The following is a 19391-nucleotide window of genomic DNA, read 5'->3' on the forward strand; positions in this document are numbered from 1 at the left end:
ACCCAGAGGTGCCATCCTAACCCCCGTTGTAGGATGTTTATTAGTCCAGAATCTTAAAACTTGTGTTCAGGCATTGGAGTTCATGTTGAAACAAAATTGGGATGTAGCCCTGGCCGCTTTGGCTCAGCGGTTAAAGCGTCGGCCTGCGGTCTAGAGAGACCTGGGTTCGGTTCCCGCTAAGGGCACGTACCTCGGTTGCAGTTTGTCCTCGGCCCTGGTTGGTCGTGCGGGTGGCAGCCACTCAATGTGTCCCTTTCACGTCGATGTTTCTCTCTCTCTCTCTCTCCCCCCGCCCCCACTCTATCTGTACAAAAAATGGAAAAATGTCCTCGGATGAGGATAAAAAAAAAAAAAATTGGGATGTAGACCAGTACCACAAATAGGGCAAAATGTTCACAGCTATTGAATCTTAAGTGAAGGATATGTGGGTATTCGTTATACTATTCTTTCAACATTTTTCAAAATTTTCAAAATTAAAAGTAGGGCAAAGAAACTGAGGGGGATGACAGTGAGGAAGTAACTTAAATGTCTACTAAAAGGGGCAATCTTCACAGTAGGAGCTTTTAGAAAATAATTTTTTCTATCAAGAAGAGTGTAAAGTCCTTTTCTCTTACAATATGGAAGACTTTCCCATGGGATTGAGAGCTTGGAGATTAAAGCTGTATTCTAAGAAACTACCCCACATCCTCCATGTTTGTCTCCACGTGCCCTATTTTATGTGCTCTATGTTAGAAACGCTTGTTTCTGGGAAGGAGTGCGGGGGTAAGAGCCCTGTAAAGGGGATGTTACAGAAAGACCTGTGAGGAGTTGGGATGGGGGGTGGGATTTTGGATCCTGGCGGAGAGCTCCCAGGCCTTTCTGTGGCTCAGGATTGGTTATCTCCTTTGCAGGTGTGATGGATGTGAAGCTGTTCTGCTAGGCATCGAGCAGCAAGTTCTGAGGGCCAACCAGTACAAGGAGAACCACAGCCGAACTCAGCAGCAGGTGGAGGCAGAGGTAAGGAAGGGGACTTTGTTCCCCTGCTCCTGGGGATCCGTTTGTTTCTTCATCTTGTGAGTCTTGTAGATGAAATAAGCAGTCATCAACAAATAGGCACTGGTGCTGGAGTGGAAGTGAGTGTGACACGGTCTCTGTGCAAGGTGCTCTCCATCTCCTTTCTGCCTGCCGGTTGGCAGAGTGGGAGCAGCCTTGGAGAGCACAGAATGTTGTGATTCCTCAGTACACATGCACTTTGCAGCTGAAGAGCAAAAGAAACAAATTTGGGGATGTACCTTAAAGATTGCTATAAGGAGGTGCCAGTCTAAACTCTTCTTAGTTTTGTTCTGTGGTGTGCAGCAAGATATCAGCTTCCCTGGTTGAATTTGCTTTGGACAGCACTGTGAAGCAGATCTGATAAGCCACTTGAATTAATAAACCAAGTCAGTGGGGTACCTGAAGTCGAGCCAGTAAATAAATTATACAAAGTAGATGTTAGCCCCCTACAGCCAGGTTGTGTTATAGCAAGAAATGTATATCCAGGGAAAACTTTCACGTATCTTTTCTTCAACTTATGGTGGAAACAGAATGACCGTTTTGAAGATTGGACTATAAGAACAAGAAAATTCAAATTCAGAGATCAACACCATCAATATTTTATTTTCTGGAAAAATAGCAAAGGACTATGCAAAAGTTTTCTATGAAGGAGTAAAATGTTTTTATACTACTTTATTGTTTTAGAAATAGATTTAGAATTATTAGTAGTAGTATTTTTAATCCTCACCTGAGGATATTTATCTATTGATTTTCAGATATTGGGGGGGGGGGGGTAGAAACATTGATGTGAGAGAGAGACATCGATTGGTTACTCTTGAACAACCCTGACCAGGGCTGGGGATCGAAGTACATGCCCTTGGCCAGAACCGAACCCTCGACTTCTTTGGTCTGTGGGCTGACTCTCTAACCGCTGACCCAAACAGGCCAGGGCAGATTTAGAATTACTGATGATGCTGTAGCCCTTTACTCATAGATCATTGTATGTTTGCAGGTATGTAAAAAATTGATACTTAAAACAGCATCTTTAAAATTGCAGCAATCCTCAGAAGTCAGTAAAACTTATCATTGATGTAAAAGGGATACTTTTTTTTTTACTTCATTTTAACTTTTAGTATCAATAGAATGTCTTAAAAATTGGTACATTCTCCCTCAGAAAAATGTCTGCTAAGAAATAATTAGCCCTGGCCAGTTTGGCTCAGAGTTTAGAACGTCGACCCGCAAACCAAAGAGCCCCGGGTTTGATTCCAGCGGAGGGTACGTACCTTGGTTGCAGTTCGTCCCTGGCCCTGGTTGGGGTTATGTGGGTGGCAACCAGTTGATGTGTCTCTCTCAACATCCAGGTTTCTCTCTTTCTCTTTCTCTCTCCCCCCCCCCCCCCACTGTCTGAAAATAAATGTAAAAATATCCTTGGGTGAGGATTAAAAAAGAAAGAAAGAAAGAATATGGGTTATAAAAAACAAAAACCAGATGGCTAGAAGGGTGGTGGTTACCAGGCACAGGGGCGGGAAGGGTGCAGTTGGACAGGGGCACATGGGGCTACGGGCCCTGGTACTGCTCTACTTCTTAAGCTGTGTGGTAGGTGCAGGGTTCATTTCATCCTTCTCTAAGCTACGTGTATGTTACAGCCTTTTTAAATGGGTGACATATTTCATTCTAGAAAAAGAAGAAAGGGAAAACATTTGGTGGATGAAATGCAAGTGAAGATAAAAGTGTGTGATTGTGGTTTTAGTGACACCTGGTTGTCACTTTTAGCCTCTTGGAGGGACACAGGCTCCACTCTTTGAGTTAATGGGCGTTTGTTTGTATACCTGTAGCCTGGACATCTATGGAGTGACCTCAGAATTTGTTTGGAGCCCTTAAGATCAAAATGTTAGCATTGGGTCCTGGCCAGTGTGGCTCAGTTGGTTGGAGCATTGTCCCGTACACCAAGAGGTGGCGGGTTCGATTTCCAATCAGGGCACATACTCAGGTGGCAGGTTCGATCTCCAGTTGGGGTGCATGTGGGAGGCAACCGATCAATGTTTCTCTCCATTCCTCTCACTCAAATCAATTTTAAAAATTTACTTAAAAAATGTTGGCATTGGAAATCCTTTTCTAGTGTGATAGGGCTTGAAGTATTAATGGTATTTAATGAGTTTTATAAACCAGGTGTCCAGAAGTGTGGCAGAGTGGGGCCCAGAATTAAGCTAAGGAACATAAGTAGTGTGCCTTTTGAAGGGGGGAATTTATGAACTATTTCCCCTACTGTGTTCTATGTATCCTTGAAAATAAAGCCTGTGTCTTTCTTGTCTTTGTAAGATTAACTCCTTGTCTCATGCCTACCCCATAGTAGTGGCTCACGTGTTTATTGAACTGAATATTTCTGGCACAGCCTATAAGTGTATCAGAGAATTGCTAAACTCTGCTTTTCATGAACTAGAGTGAATTCATTTTGGATATACACACACTCTTCTATGTACTATACATACTCTTTAGACATTCAATCCATCATAAATTTTTAACCCTATTTTTAGCCGAAGAAGTATGAACTACATTTCATTTAACTTTAGCCAAAGACAAATACAACTGTGAAAATAAGCCTGCTGCTTCTCTAATAAGCTGTGTTACTACCACCTTCTTGAATATCGTGGCCTCTTCTCTGACCTGGGAGTGATGTCTGAATAAAGTAAGAAGGGCTAATCACTCTGTCCTCTCCATTAAGTCTAATCTATAAATCAAACCCTGGAAACACATGAGGTTTGGAGGTGAAATATGCCCGCCTGACTGGGGTAGCCTGTGTGAAGCAAACTATCTTTAACCTGGTCAGAAGCTTGATCACTGCTGGCTGCCCCGTCGTGCCTGGATTGTTGCCAGTGTGTGGTAGGTGGCAGGCTTGGATTGTGGTGGTTAGCCAAGAGCAATGAATGATACTAGTTTTAGAATTTCTATGGTTCAAGTTTATTTCCATGGTGAATGGCATCTGATGAAAGAAGGTAGGTGTGAGCAGACACTTTAGACACTTGGCTTATGTTGAGTCATGACCAGTACTTAGACAATGGTGTGGATTTTTAAAATTAGGATTATTTTTCGGAAAAAGAGTCAGGACACATGGATTTGTAGTCAGATGCAAAAATATGGCTATGGACAACCCTGCTAGCAAAACCTAATGCCACCACCAGGTGGCAGTAAAGATTAGATTAAGTTTGAGAGAAAGAAATTTGAGGAAAAGGCTAAAGACCACCTTCAAGCCCTGGCCGGTTTGGCTCAGCGGTTAGAGCGTCGGCCTGCGGTCCTGAGAGACCCGGGTTCGGTTCCCGCTAGGGGCGCGTACCTCGGTTGCAGTTTGTCCCCAGCCCTGGTTGGGTCATGCGGGTGGCAGCCACTCAATGTGTCCCTTTCGCGTCGATGTTTCTCTGTCTCTCTCTGTTCCTCTCTCTCCCTCCCACTCTACCTGAACAGAAAGTGGAAAAATGTCCTCGGGTGAGGATAAAAAAAAAAAATAGACCACCTTCAGTACCAATGAAAACAATCTACTGATTTAATAATTGTTTAGAAAATCTGGAACAAACCATTATGAGAAGAGAGGGAGCATGATCAAAGCCTAGAGCCTTGTCAGTTTTTAAAAAACTGACTTTTAGAGAGAGGGAAGGAAGAAGGAGAGAGAATGTGAGAGAAACATGGATGTAAGAGCAGAACATCGATTGGTTGCCTCCTGCATGCCTCCTCCTGGAGATTGAGCCCGCAACCTGGGCATGTGCCCTGACTGAGAATCAAACTGGTAACTTTCTGGTACATGGGAAGATGCCCAACCAACTGAGCCACACTGGCTGGGCAAGTTTTTCCATGTTGTAAATGTTGATCAGGCTACTGAGTGTAGGTTGCTAAATATTTGTTGACTGAAAAAGAAAATCTGTAAAGAACAAAAGTATAATTCTAGCATATTCTGCTGGCTTATGCTTCTGTTACACTTGGCTTAACTTTTTTAGCCATTCTTATCACCTGAGTTGGTGATCTTTTCTTATTTGTCCTTAAGTTAGCTAGCTATTTCTCAAAGGGAAAAACTTGATGTTTTCCCCTCAAAACCTATAATAGCAGCTTCCTTTTGGTGAGTTGTAGCTTCAAGAGCCTTCCCTCTTGTTTTTTTTAATCCTCACCTGAGGACATTTTTCCATTTTTTATTCAGTCGGAGTGGGAGGGAGAGAGAGGAAGAGAGAGAGAAACATCAACGTGAAAGGGACACATCGAATGGTTGCCCCCCGCACGACCCAACCAGGGCCGGGGACAAACTGCAACCGAAGTACGTGCCCTTAGCGGGAACCGAACCCGGGTCTCTCTGGACCGCAGGCCAACGCTCTAACCGCTGAGCCAAACCGGCCAGGGTGAACCTGGACTCTTTGATCCACGGGCAATGCACTTACCACTGAGCCGTACTGGCCAGGGTGAGAGCCCTCCCTCTTAATGCAGTCAGCCCCATCACTAATTGCCTAAGAATATTCTCCTTTTTGCCTTTCACAGAAATCATACATATTAATAAGTTACAGTTCCAGCATACCTGGGGAAGGTAGAACAGTAGCATTGTGAGCTATTTCACTGTCCCCAAGCAAGTACTCTGGAGGGGAGGTAATGATTGGTTGAAGCGTCGAAGCATCTCCTTGTTTGTATTTGATTTTGGAGCATGTTTTCCTTCATATTAATTTGAATTTGTGTATGTCTGATGGTCTGTGGAATAGCTATGGCTACATTTACAAAGTAGGCTTTGTTTGAGTCATGTTGGTAATAAAGCAATTGGACAAAGGAGCTCTGCTTTCCATGATGTAGAAAATCCCCCAGGAGTTAGAGTAGTGGTAGTCCTGAGGCTTGTTGGCATTAGAGTGCACCAAAGGGTGCCTCCTGGTTCCTTCTGGAGAGTGTTCTCTTCATCTCCCAGCTCTTTTCCACTGTGGACTCTACTTCCTGTTGTCTGCCTTTGCTTGGCCTCGCAGCTGAGACACGGTTCTGCCTGGGAAGCTCTTCTCTCTTCTTTTGCCTGAATATTTAAGAACTGGTTGCCCTGGCCAGTTTGGCTCAGCGGTTGGAGCGTCGGCCTGCGGTCCAGAGAGACCCGGGTTCAGTTCCTGCTAAGGGCACATACCTCGGTTGCAGTTTGTCCCCAGCCCTGTTTGAGTCGTGCCGGTGGCGGCCACTCGATGTGTCCCTTTCACGTTGATGTTTCTCTCTCTCTCTCTCTCTTCCTCTCACTCTATCTGAAAAAAAGTGGAAAAATGTTCTCGGGTGAGGATAAAAAAATGGTAAGGAGGGCTTCAGTTTTGTCAGCAGGTGCAGTCCCACCTGAAAATCCCTGGGACCCATGTTTTGAAGGGTTTAATAAACTCCAGGTCATCATGGGTAATGGACAGGATGGCCTGCAAGCCAGGCCACTCAAGGAAGAAAATTAGAAGGGATCAAGGACATCAAGTCTGTGGGGGAGTATTTGTCATCATTTGAAGGGTGGCTAACTGGGCTTCTCAGGATTGTTTTATGAGGCCAACATAGGTTTAATTTGTGGACCTCCCTGAGCAGCTGCTCTTGGATCCCAGAAGGCACCATCTACAGTTAGACCTGCCCAGTTATTGCAAGAAGCTAGTTGACTCTTAACTCCCCTTCAACTATGAGAGTTCTTGGTTCAGTAGTTTCCTTTGCGAGTTCTGTGTGCTCAAAATGCTAATAATCGAGCTGACTTGAGCAAGGCATATCTGTAATACAGCCCAGTGTGAGGCCCACGTTGCTGCCCCTAGCCAGGCTGAGAGTTGGTGGAGGATAAAGTGTCTTATTTCTTGAGCTAAGAAACACTTTCCCAAGAAATCCTGTTTCTCTATGGAGGACTTCCTTGCCTTTGTCAGTAGTCTTATTGGAGGAGCTAGATGTGAATGTCAGAAACATGAAAGAGACGGGCACGTGAGGCTGTGTAAGAGGCAGAGGTAGTGCCAGACAAGTACAGGTTGAGGGGAGGCAGGTTGGTGTGGGCTAGAGTGGTCAGGCAGGTTTGTAGGAAAGGTGCTGGACTCTGCAGGGAGGCTCACGTGTTTAGCTAAGGAGGAGGCTCACCCAGGCTAGAACAACAGGGTGCAGGAAAGGCGAGATGCATGACTGCTTCTGGCTGTGACAGCACCGAAAGGTCGCCTGTTTGATTCTGGTCAAGGGCACGTACCTTGGTTGCGATTCGTCCCTGGCCCCGGTTGGGGCCGTTTGGGAGGCAACCACTCGATGTGTCCCTCTCATGTCAATGTCTCTCTCTCCCTCCCCCTTCCCTCCCTCCCACTGTATCTGAACAAAAAATGGAAAAATAGCCTCGGGTGAGGATTAAAAAAAGAAAGAAAGAAAAATGACATACTATCTAGTTGTATTCTGCAGGTGACACTTCTCCAGTGAATGTAATCTTGTCTCACTTTCAGGGTGTTGTTTCAGCTCTGCACTTGAACTGCCTCTTACTGAAGCTTCTGATAGATACTGTTGACAACTTTTGACCCTGACAAAAGTTGTAGAAATCCAAGCCTTCTTTCCAGTGAACATAGAATCCCCCTTCCTTTCTCACCAGCAAATATATACTAACTTACTCTGCACCAGCCTTCTCTTTCTTCCTTCCAATGATTAAAACAAACCCTAATGCTTCCTCTTCTGCTTTTCTTCCTCTTAGCTGAAGGGCAAAAGCATCAAAGGTCCGTTAGAACTGGTGTTAGGGAATATGTACATAAACAGGCATAAAGTTGGTACATTGCTTTTCAGAAGGCAATATAGCAATAGTTATTAAACTGAAACGTGCACACTCTTTGATCACTTCTAGGACTGTGTCCTCCACAGATGTTCACAGAAGTATGAAAAGGTAAACAGAAGGCTGTCGTAGGAGCTCTGCACATGGTGAAAAACAAAGTAGGAGCTAATTTGAAGATTGTAGACTGTTCATAGTAGAATGGAACATAGATGTTACAGAGGATGTGTGTTCGGATGTGGGAAAGGGTTCAGGAGTGGCTCAGATATATTCACTCCTTTGTTAAGTGAAGAAAGCTATCCCGAAAACAGTAGTGCGATGGCATTTTGCCAATTTTTTTTACTACATTTTTGTCATCACTTGGGGGCTGAAGTTCATCCTCTAGTTGTTTGTTCAGGAAGGGCTTTGGGAGCTATATCCCCAGAGTTCTTGTGAAAATATTTGGTTTCATACATGAACAGCAGTAATCAGCTGGGTCTAGAATTCTTGGCCACCCTTTCTTTTTCTAAGGCCATTGTAACCACTGCTTTCTTTCACTGTTGGTGTTGGGCCTCTTTGCCAGATGGGCCACAGCCACGTGGCTTTCCCCATCTCTTCAACCAACCAACCAGACATTAGTTCCATGTTTTGCTTGACTCATTACCACATATCTTCCATGAGTAGTGCCTGCTTGTTTCTCCTCATCTGGGTAAGGTAATTTCAGATTTTCTTGTGGAAGATTATGGCTTCTTCCCTGGGTGGCCCCCATTATAATGAAAACAAGTTCTGGTGGGTTTCTGGTGCTTACAGGCTGAGTACACAAATTCTGTGTCTCCCTCCAGGTTACCAACATCAAGAAGACCCTCAAAGCTACTGCATCCTCCTCGGCTCAGGAGATGGAGCAACAATTGGCTGAACGGGAGTGTCCCCCTCACACTGAGCAGAGGCAGCCCACCAAGAAGATGTCCAAAGTGAAAGGTCTGGTCTCCAGCCGCCACTAGGGCTGGCTGGGGCAGCTGGCACTCACCAGGCCTGGGTCAGGTGGGGAGGGGACACCAAGGGCCTATTTCCTCCTCTCTCTACCTTCGTGAGTTCCAGACCTGCCCATCCCCTCACCAGCGCCTCCCACCCTATTGGTACTGTTTCAGAAGAACCGTTAACTCCTTTTCCTCACCCACACCCACCTTCCCCAGTTGTTCCCTTCAGACTCAGGGGCTCCACTGATGCCATCCCGACAGTGGCAGACACTGCCCAGCTTCCCTCCCGGAGGTTCTTGTCTCTGTTTAAGGGCTTGTCTCCCAGTTTTTCTTCTGCTCCATGTTATTTTGTCAGGCTGGTCACAGCAGAGGCAGCTTTAGCTGGCCACAGGGATGGCCGTGAAGGAGGCTCTGCTCTGAGTGAGGCGGGGCCCTCCTTCCGCCCTGTGCACCACAGCACCCACACTGGTGCAGGCACTCTAGCCGGGGATCAGAACGCTTTGTTTCCCTCTCCTGCCTTGTCCCTCGTTGGCAGCTCCGATCATGCCATGGGGGGATGTGATGCTGGGCTGTTTACTAAACCTGCGGGTGTTCAGCCTCTTAAGCCCAGCTCAAATCTCTCATTAGTTGGGAGCACTGGGTTGACTAACACCTGATATCTGAGGACCAGTGGAGGCTGCTGTGGGTCTGCTCGGTGGCAGAAGCGTCTTCCAGCTTGGTGTTCTCTGCCGCCTCTGACTCCTCTGACTGGTGTTCGTTGTGAAGGCCCAGCTGCCCACTGGGGCTGCCTGCCAACACTTGCTCTCCCAGGGTCTTTAATTACTCCCGGCTGCATCTGTGGTGGGGATGGTGGTGCCGAGGCCCCTTTCTCTGGGGAAGGACCTGTTGCTGCTTCTGTCTTTCTTTCCACCCCTCCTTGGCTGATGACCCAGAGCCCTCTGATGATGGCATTCTCCTGGCAAGAGGAAAGGACTTGACTAGCCTTTCTGAACTTGAACAGTTTCAGGTTATATTTTAATTTTTTTTTTTTGTACAGGTTCTGATTCTAATACATTTCAACATGCCTTTTCCCCCCCTCGTGTCAATATTTGTTATAGACGAATCGCCGGGGATTTTTCACCTGGTTGGAGGGTGGCGTGTGTGTATGTGTGTGTGTTTTTTTTGTTTGTTTTTTTTTAAGGGGAAGTGGAGGTCTGGACTGATTAAAGTTCACTGAGGGCAGAAGCACATTTTAGAACAAAAATAAAGTGTAGCTTTACTGTATGTGACTGGCGTGCGGGGGGGTTGCATAGCTGGTGCATCTGGGGGGCTGGGAGTAGGGGCTTAGGGAGACATTGTGCTGTTTCAGGATCTGGAGAAAATGCATTTCTCCTTTCTGACATGTCCAGCAGCTGCCTCCTGTTGATCAAATGTTAACCAAGTTATTCTCGTTTCCCCTCTAAGCTGGCCCATGTGCCCATATAACATTATGTCCAACGGGAGAGTTTAATTCCCAAAGTATGTTTCATGAAACCTCTTGACGGCTGCTCTGTGGAAAAGGGGTTCTGTTGTGAAATAAATTTGGCACATCCTGCATCCCATATCCTCACTGGAAATTTCATTCTTATGATCTCAGAGAAGGCCTGGGGGAGGAAGCCTGTTCCCACACTGATGTCACCACCAAATCCTTTTTGGTGATACCTAATGGAACACGTTTTGGGGAAAAAATTTTGGAAACGTTATATTTCTCAAAAATACCTCCCAGCCTTATAGGATTTTCTACAACTACTGTCATGTGGTGCTCAATGATGGGACATAACTCTGAGAAATGCATCATTAGGCAGTTTCGTCATTGTGCGGAAATCATAGAGAACACTTACAGCAACCTAGGTGGCCTGGCCTACTGCACACCTGAGTGTGGTCTAGCCAGTTGCTTTTAGGTTACAAGCCTGTACAACATGTTACTGTTCGGAATATTGCAGACATGGAAAAGGTACAGTAAAAATAAGGTATTATAAAAGTAAACAGTGGCACACCTGTGTAGGGCACATACCATGAATGGAGCATTTAGGCCTGGGAGTTGCTCTAGGTGTCAGTGAGTGTGGTCAGTGAAGGCGAAGGCCCAGGACTTGGCTGCGTACTGCGGTAGCCTTTACAAACACTGGACACTTAGGTGCACTGAACTTACAGAAACTGTTTTTCTTCAATAACAAATTGACCCTAGCTTACTGTAACTTTTTTACGTGATAAACTTTTAAAAACTTTTTGGCTCTTCTGTAATAACACTTAGCTAAAAACATGTTGTACAACGGTGCTAAAATATTTTCTTTATTCTACAGCATAAGCTTTTTTCTGTTTTTAATGTTTTATTTTTCTTTTACTTTTTAAACTTTTTTGTTAAAAACTAAGACACAAACACACACATTGGCCGAGACCTATACAGGATCGTCAATATCACTGTCTTCTACCTCTACGTCTTGTCCCACTGGGAGGTCTCTGGGGGCATTAAGGGAATGGAGCTGTCATCTCTGTGATAACAGGGTCTTCTTTTGGAATGCCACCTGAAGACCTGCCTGAGGCTCTTCTTGAAGAGGTGTCACTCTTTTCAGAAAGCACTAAGATGCTATGACAGTTCTGTCGTCACCAGGCAATAGGAATTTTTCAGCTCCCGTATAATCTTAGGAGATCACTGCCCTGTGAGCAGTCTGTCATTGACTGAAATGTCATTTTGCAGTTTATGACTGTATTCTTCCTAGACCCAGAATAGGCACACTTGCTCTCAGCAAGTCTTTGATTCTTGTCTTTCCCACTAGGGAGTAGAAAGGACATGTGTGGCGTATAAAATGTGTGAGTATTTATTGTCCCACAGCCCTACGGAGCTGTAGGTTCATCTCCGCAGTTCTGCTTCCTTAAAAATAGTAACAATAATGAGAACACATTTGTAAAGTGTTCTACAAAGTGTCTTCATGGATAATATGAATCCCTTTCACCCAGACCCTCTCCTGAGGTTGGTAAGGGTATCATTGCAATCATCCTCACCTCACGTATGAGACACGAAAACGCAGAGATTCAGAGTATGCCATGATCGCCCTGGCCGGTTTGGCTCAGCGGTTGGAGCGTCGGCCTGTGGTACACAGAGTATGCCATGATCAATGCAAAATGAAGATGCTTGGATCTGCCTTGTACATCCTGCCACCTTCTCTGTGTTACATTCTAATTAGAGTCTGCTCCCCAAACTGACCCTTGGCACCCCGCTTGTTACTCTGAGGGCTTATCTTCCTTCTTTTTTGTTTTTTGTTTTCAACTTTAAAAAAAATATGCTTTTGATTTTTTAGAGAGAAACAATGATGAGAAACATCGATCACCTGCCTCCTGCACGCCCTCTACTGGGGATGGAGCCTGCAACCTGGGCATGTGCCCTGACAGAGAATCGAACTAGGACCTCTCAGTCCATGGGAGGACACTCAATCCAGTGAACCACACCAGCTGGGCTCATCTTGCTTTTAATTGACACACAGCACACCGCAGTCTCTGCTTTCCAAACCCATCCAGCCACTTTATAGGGAAGCTGAGAGTATGGGGATGGAGCTCCAGGAATTCTTGGAACAGCTAGAATGTTTCTTTGCTCCATTGGAACTCTGGTAGGAGGCCTGGCCTCTGGGCTCTGCAGTCTCCCATCTGGCCTGCTGTGACAGCAGGGTTTAGGTCTGAAATGTGCGTAGGTATTTTACGTGTAAACAACGTTCAGAAGAGGGGTTCTCATCCACAGGGATTAAATAGAATTCAATAATGTTTAATATAACTACCTTGGTAGTAGAGCCTATGGACTGGCTCTAGCCACCTTGAACCCTAAGCTGTCTGCTTCCTGAGGTCCTCTTTGGTCTTCTTTACTTTTTGTCCAGATGAGAGGCATTATGGTTCCTATTTGGTTGACATTAGGGATGTGGTCAAAGCCCTCAGTGTGGCCTGTTCTTGTGTTCCAAATCTGAGATGACCACCATTGATAGTAGGATTTTGTCTTGAAACTTTTGAGTTGTAGGAAATGGGGTGGGGACTAAAAAGATAAGATGATAAACAAACAGCTTGTATAATTTTACTTATTTGCTGTTTTCTTCATCTCTTATGTGCTGAGTTACCTGAAATCAAGCCACATTCCAATTCTTGTACTAGAGTCATTATTCTAACAGCCTGAAACTTCAGACTTTTTTTTTTTTAATGCAGTAATGAGCTACTTTTTACCGGGCCTGAGGGACTGTCAAACTACTTAGGTGTCTGAGTTTCAAGTGTAGCCTGCTCTGATCAGTCTGATTGTACCTCTGTCTTCCTGTGGATTCTGTACTGCCATGAGACTGCTTCATTAAATCTTTTTTTGTAGTGATTCTTGAGATTTACAGATTGAAATATACTTTTTATTTTACATAAATTTGACTTTACATCTCCTTTACATTACCTTGAGGGCATTGACTTGACCTCTTAAACTCATTATTAGGTTGGTTATCATGACTTGACCTTAGGAGAGTAAAGTGGTGTTAACAGTGTTCATTATTAAAAGGGGACATTGGGTCTGTTGGGGATGAGAACTGTTGTCCTTGGTTAAGGATGAAACTCACAAGGAAGTAAGTGATGGGGAAAGCAAAGATAAGAGGCAGCTCACCTCTTCCTGGGGTCATATATGCCCATCTTTGCATTGCTTTTTCCCAGCAGAACTTCATACTTTTGAGTCATAGGTAACGGGGTAGAACCACAGGAATGACTCATAACCTATGGAGAATGTATAAAGGTCACAGTGGAACCCTAGCAAATATCTCCAACTGTACCCTGAAGCAGGACATGCCCCTGAAGAGATTTTAGAATCGGAAGAGAAACATGGAAAATCTAAAAGAGTGGGGCCTCATACAACACCTCATACAACTGTCAGTGTGGTGCCACTGCACGGACATTGTCTTCAACCATACTGGGTCCCCAGCTGGCGGGCCGTCCCATCAGGTGTCCCTAGTCAGCTCACACTCATTCTCCACTGCTGTTACAAAGTTTCACCATTTTTTCCTTTTATCTTCAGATAGAGTGGGAGGGGGCGAGAGAGAGAGAGAGAAACATTGACATGAGAGAGAGACATCAGCTGGCTGCCTCCTGCATGACCCTGACCAGGGTGGGGGACTGAACTGCAACCAAGGTATGTGCCCTTGACTGGAATTGAACCCGCAACTCTTTGGTCCACGGGCTGACACTCTAACCATGGAGCCAGACCATCCAGGGCAACCACTCTCTCTTTAAAAAATTTTTTTTCTTTTAAATTTTTTTAGAGAGGAAAGAAGGGGAAGAGAGAGAGAGAAACATCACTGTGAGAGCGAAACACCAGTTGGTGGCCTCCTGCACACCCCCTACCGAGAATGGGACAGGCAACCTTTCTGCGCACTGGACCACGAGTCACACCCACCCCCCTCCTGTCACAGGGGATGACTGTATTTTCCTACTTAATAGTGAAAATAAAGAACACTAGGTGGGAAAACCGTCAGTTTTCACTTACAGAATCATCCACATCCATCCTTACCTCCCTTGTTCCTATCGGGTGAAGAGGTGTCCCTCCTTCCCGGTAAGGGTGATTTGTCCCCCTACATGGTGTTGGCCGCCTCCCCTTTTCTCCCCAGGGTTTTCTCTTGTGTGCCTCGCTGTAATGCCTGTGTGTGAGGAAGAGCTTTCCACGCCGAGGAGACTGAAGCTGATGTCCCTTTCTAGCCACCTTTTTTCTTCAACAAACAGGCTTGAGAGCTGCCCACCCTTTCTGTCTTCCTTCCTTCCTCATTCACACCTAAATGCTTTGCCTCGTGGCTTCTACTGCCAACCATTAGTTCTTGTCCAGGAGACCACTGAGCTAATCTTTTGAATTCTTACCTGGCTTGATCTTGATGTTACAGTTGACACTGTTGAGTGTCCTTCAAGTGTTCTCTTAGTTTTCATGGCCCCAATCTCTAGATTTTCTGTGTGTTTCTCTGCCTATTCTAAAATTTCTTCAGGGGCACCTCTTCCTTTTGAGGTCTTTGCTAGGGTTCCATTGTGACCTAATTTTACTTCTGTATATTCTCAATAGGTTATATGATTCACTCCCATAGTTCCATATCCATTTGTAACACCCAAATCTCTACCTCTGCTTCCTTCTGCCAGTGAGTAGTCAGCAGCCAACCAGGCATCTCTACTTGCCATCTCCAGGTCTATCATATAAGTCAGTAAATGGTGCCCACCATTAACCAAGGGTATTATTTTGTAGGGCTGCTATAACAAAATACCACAGGATAGGGGCTTAACCAATAGAAATTTATTTCCTCATAGTTCTGGAGGTCGGAAGTCTAAGATCGAGGTGGAGGCAGATTTGGTGTCTTTTAAGGTCTCTCTCCTTGGCTTGCAGACCAGCACCCTCTCGCTGTGTCCTCCCTCAGCCTTTCCTCTGCGTACGAGCATCCCTGATGTCTTCCTCTTCTGATAAGGACACTCGTCTTATCTGGTTAGGGCTTCACCTTTATGGCTTCATTGAATCTTAATTACCTCCAGAAAGGCCTATTCCCAAATACTGTGAGTATAGGGGAGAGATAGAGGGAAGGGTTTCATTCAACAAAGACAGCCGGTCAGCTTCAAGGGAGCCACCAGCTTGGTTCTCAGTTCTGAAGTGCCTGCCTGCTCGGCTGCTGGGAGAAGATGGGGCGCCTGTCCTGAAAATGCGGCTGTACAAAGATGGTTCTCCTGGTTACAGTTTTCTCACAACTTGACTGCTAACTTCTTTAGGAAAAACTAGAAGTGGAATATTTGAGATTCATAGTGGTTGGAATTTTTAAGGCCACTGGTAAAGGGAACCAAGTGACACCCCCAGAAGGCCTTGCCAACTTACACTCCCCCCTGCTGTGCAAGCCAAATAGTCACAATGGGGTGCCGGGGTGCCAGAGCCCGAGTGGGTTACAGAGGGTGGTCTGCTGAGGTAATCACCTTCTGTGTGTGCCCTGTTGTGACAAGCACTGCCTGAGCCCAGGACAGCCCTAGATACCATTATTTTCCCTTATCACCAGTCTGATTGAGGGAGTAGTAGTACCTCCTTGATGTTATATCGTTCATTTCTTTAATTACCAATGTATTTCATATGCTGCTTATCCCATTGCATTTTTTTCTTTTGTGACTTCCTTTTCCCTTACTCAATTTGCCACTGGAGCTGTGGGTTTTTTTGTTTGTTTGTTTTTTACGGATTTCTGTACTACCCAGAAAATACCAGCAGAGGGCAGCAGTTCACCAGGGTGCCAAGGTCTGGTGCTGGAATCTGAACTTTAAAGGTGTATTTTGCACACAGGAGAGCCTCAGTCCTGAGATGTTGACATCAGTGGACTCAGGGGAACTTAGGACAAACACAGACAAGGTGGTTAATTTCCTTTCCAAATTGAGTTGTTTGTCTGAAAGACTATGGGTGGGTCAAGACTGTAGGTTCCAGAGTAGTAACTGAATTCTGATAGGAGACATTGAGGAGCCCTTAGATGGAGGGAATTTTCTGTGTTGTACCACTGCACGAGTCCTAGGTTGTCTCGTTGGGAAATTGACGCAGCTGAATAGGGAGGGCCTGAGTGGTGATGCAGAAATGTGAGGTTAGGGAAGGGGTAGGATCTGTGAATGCTGCCCAGGCTTCTTTTCACACTAGGAAGCTAGATGAGCCTCAGGAAGATGTGAAGTCCCTGAAGTCATGTGCAGAATTGTCTATGCACTTACATCATTTAAAACATTTTAATTTTGAAACAATTACAGAGTCAGAAGACGTTGGAAAAAAAAAAAGGCCTTGTACCTTTCACCCAGTGTCCCCAGTGGTAACATATATAACTTTAGTAAAAGAGCTAAACCAGGACCTTGACATTGGTACAATTCAGGCCTTATTTGGACGCCATGAATTTTACATGCTATCGTGTGTGTTCATGACATTGTGGACTGTCATTTTTGGACTTCTTGCTTTGTGCAAAAAGTATACCCATTTGTTTAAGTTATCATTAGTAGAGCTTTCTGTTACTTGCAGCCATCATATTCTAAACGTACATGCCATTGCAAGGTACAGAAAACCTAGTGCAAACTGTTTTCATTAAAAAGAAAAAAAGGAAGGGGAAGAATATTGCTTCATGTAATAAAGTCCTGAGGAATAACTGAACTGGTGTCAGAGGTTCATGAAGAGGGGAGGTGTCTGAAAAGAAATTGGAGGTGCTGTTACCAGGGGGAGGGGAAATAGATGCTGAGCAGTAAACCACAGTTACCCACTACCTCTGGCAGAGGGTTTATGTCCCTCCCTGGTCAAATCAGCTGTGGCTGGGAGGACAGGATCGTACAGTTCAGACACGTCTACTGGGATGGGGATGCAGTTCTTGCAAAAGGGAGGTGACAGCTGGGCAGATACCCCAAGAGGTTTTAGCATAGTAGTGGTTCATGTCTCTGAGGTACTTCTGCAGGTCTCCACGTGCCTCAGGACATTAGCCTAGTCGGGGTGTCTCTAGCCATCCCCACTGGCCTGATGTAGGTCTGCAGGGTTGAAACAGGGTTGTGGGTTTCAGCTGCATATGGTGGGTGGGACTTGGGATATATTTAGAGAGGGCCCCGCCTCCATCCACACCATGCCCATTGGCTGCTCCTTACATCCTCAAGCTGCCCAGTACAGACATCAGTTTTCTGTTCTACTCTTTCTCACCCCCACCATTAAGTCCATCCATTCCAAGTGGACCCAGAGGTCTTTAGAGAGACTTCCTAGGGCAAGGTTGCTTCTAGTGACCCATGATATGCAGGTTTATGGAAATGGTCAACATTTCCCAAAGTGGACTGTTCCTATCATTGGGTATGTGACTTATTTTAATAGATATGCATCAAATTTCAACCATTTCTTTAAAAAAAATCTATTTACTGTAAAATAAAAGGAGATATAGAAAAAACACAAAACAGGCAGAATTTAATATATTATTATAAGGCAAACACCCCAAGTACTCTCAAAATCCAAGAGATGGAATGTTGCAGCCACCAACAGCAACTTTGTGTCCCCTGTCCCAGTCACAGCCCCCTGCTGCCCACTGCAAGAGTAACGACTGCCTGGCTTTTATAGTAATTGTTTATATTTCTTCATAGTTTTATCATCCAACTGCATCCCTAGAAATTATGGTTCAGTCTTGCCCACTTTAAAAACTATATCTTTTACCTCTCTTAATCTACAGTTTCCCCCTTCATCCTTTTCTTTTCCTGCCTTTTATGCATTGAAGAACCCAGGCAATTTAACTGGAGTGTTTCCCACATTCTGGATTTTCTCGCTGTCCATTGAGGGGACAGTCTGTCTGCTCCATTGCCCTCTGTATTTGCTGTTCATTGTCAGCGGATCTAGAAGCTCGATTAGACAGAGCTTTTGTCTCTGGCAAGATTCTAGGTGGAGGGGGTAGGAGTGGAGAGGAGGGGGTCACTGGGGGAAGAAAGAGGGACATCTGTAATATTTTCAACAATAACAAAGACTCTAGGTGGCCACATAATGTCAGGCTGCCTCTCCTCTGTGCCGTTCATAGCCATGGCTGCTCAGTCCCTAGATCCATTAATTCACTGGGGGTCCACAATGCTGACATACATTGTTTTCATTGTGCTGTGATTCACATTTTATTGCTTATTAATTTTGTCATTCTACACAATTTATAAGCAAATAGGCTTTGAGAAATACGGCGAGTGTTAAACAGATGATGGCAACACTGATGAGACTGTTCCAGTATTTTGCGTAAGGTAATGAGAAGAGCCACAGCTGCCACCACTACAAAATGATGGCATTTTAGTCCCATCATTTCTTTTTCATTTAGTTGCTGGAATTCTTTATAAACAGATGCTGCCTTCCATCTACCATGAGGTTGCCCAGTGGTAAAGCTCATTTAGGAGAGGCAGGGTAATGAGTGCTTCCTCTTTCCCCTGCATTTACCAGTTTGCAAAACAGTGGACTGGTTTCTTATTACCTTCTGGAGGTGCCCAGTTGATTTCCAGTATCATTATGGACTCGTGGACTGAAATGAATTTAGTGAGTTTCAATTGTTGCAGTTATTCCCATGATGAAAGCTCCGCTTGTCCTGTCTTTGGCCTGTGGGAACCTCTGTGTTCTACCATCTACATACAGCCTCTCTGGGGTGACTTCCACGCTGTGTTTATGTCAAGATGTCCCAAACTCCTTTAGAACATTTTCTCAGGTCTGCAATCAGTCATTTCTCCACATCGCCCTTTTGTTTCTTTAAATCCTCACCCGAGGATGTTTTTATTGATTTTAGAGAGGGAGGAGGTGAGAAAGAGAGAGAAACATTGATGTGAAAGAGAAACATTGATCAGTTTCCCATACGCACACCGACCAGGGGTATAACCTGCAACCTTTTGGTGTGCGGGACAATGTTCCAGCCAACTGAGCCACCCAGCCAGGACAACATCGCCCTGACTTTCAGTGGGAAATGGCATTTTGTGACCACATCATGGACTCCAAGGATGCTCAACTTGCTGGGTTGGTCATTGTTTCTTGGCCTTTTCAGTGGACAGACTAATAGATAAAGGTAGAGTGATAGATCAAATACCTCATAAATTCATACTGCTATTTCCAATTAAACTTTAGGACTACTTGCCCAGCTGTTGTGGCTCAGGTGGCTGAACATCGACCATGCATCAAGAGGTCGTTGGTTCGATTCCTGGTC

The 19391-nt window shown here is 45.1% G+C and overlaps 1 protein-coding gene across 3 annotated transcripts in view; it reads left to right on the forward strand.

Annotated features, from left to right (window-relative positions):
• Window positions 1-10998, forward strand: part of COPS7B (COP9 signalosome subunit 7B) — a 29600-nt gene extending 18602 nt beyond the window's left edge. Inside the window, exons 6-7 of one of the 3 annotated variants that reach the window (XM_036254675.1) lie at window positions 891-996; window positions 8578-10998. In XM_036254675.1, coding sequence (XP_036110568.1) covers window positions 891-996; window positions 8578-8736 — 265 coding nt within the window. In that variant the 3' untranslated portion in view covers window positions 8737-10998. The remainder of the gene's footprint in view (window positions 1-890; window positions 997-8577) is intronic. The other 2 variants (XM_036254673.1, XM_036254674.1) reach the window with 2 other exon arrangements.
• Window positions 10999-19391: the final 8393 nt, after the last annotated feature.

This window comes from Molossus molossus, unplaced genomic scaffold (assembly GCF_014108415.1).
Source record: "Molossus molossus isolate mMolMol1 unplaced genomic scaffold, mMolMol1.p scaffold_m16_p_11, whole genome shotgun sequence".
Taxonomy (NCBI): Eukaryota; Metazoa; Chordata; class Mammalia; order Chiroptera; family Molossidae; genus Molossus; species Molossus molossus.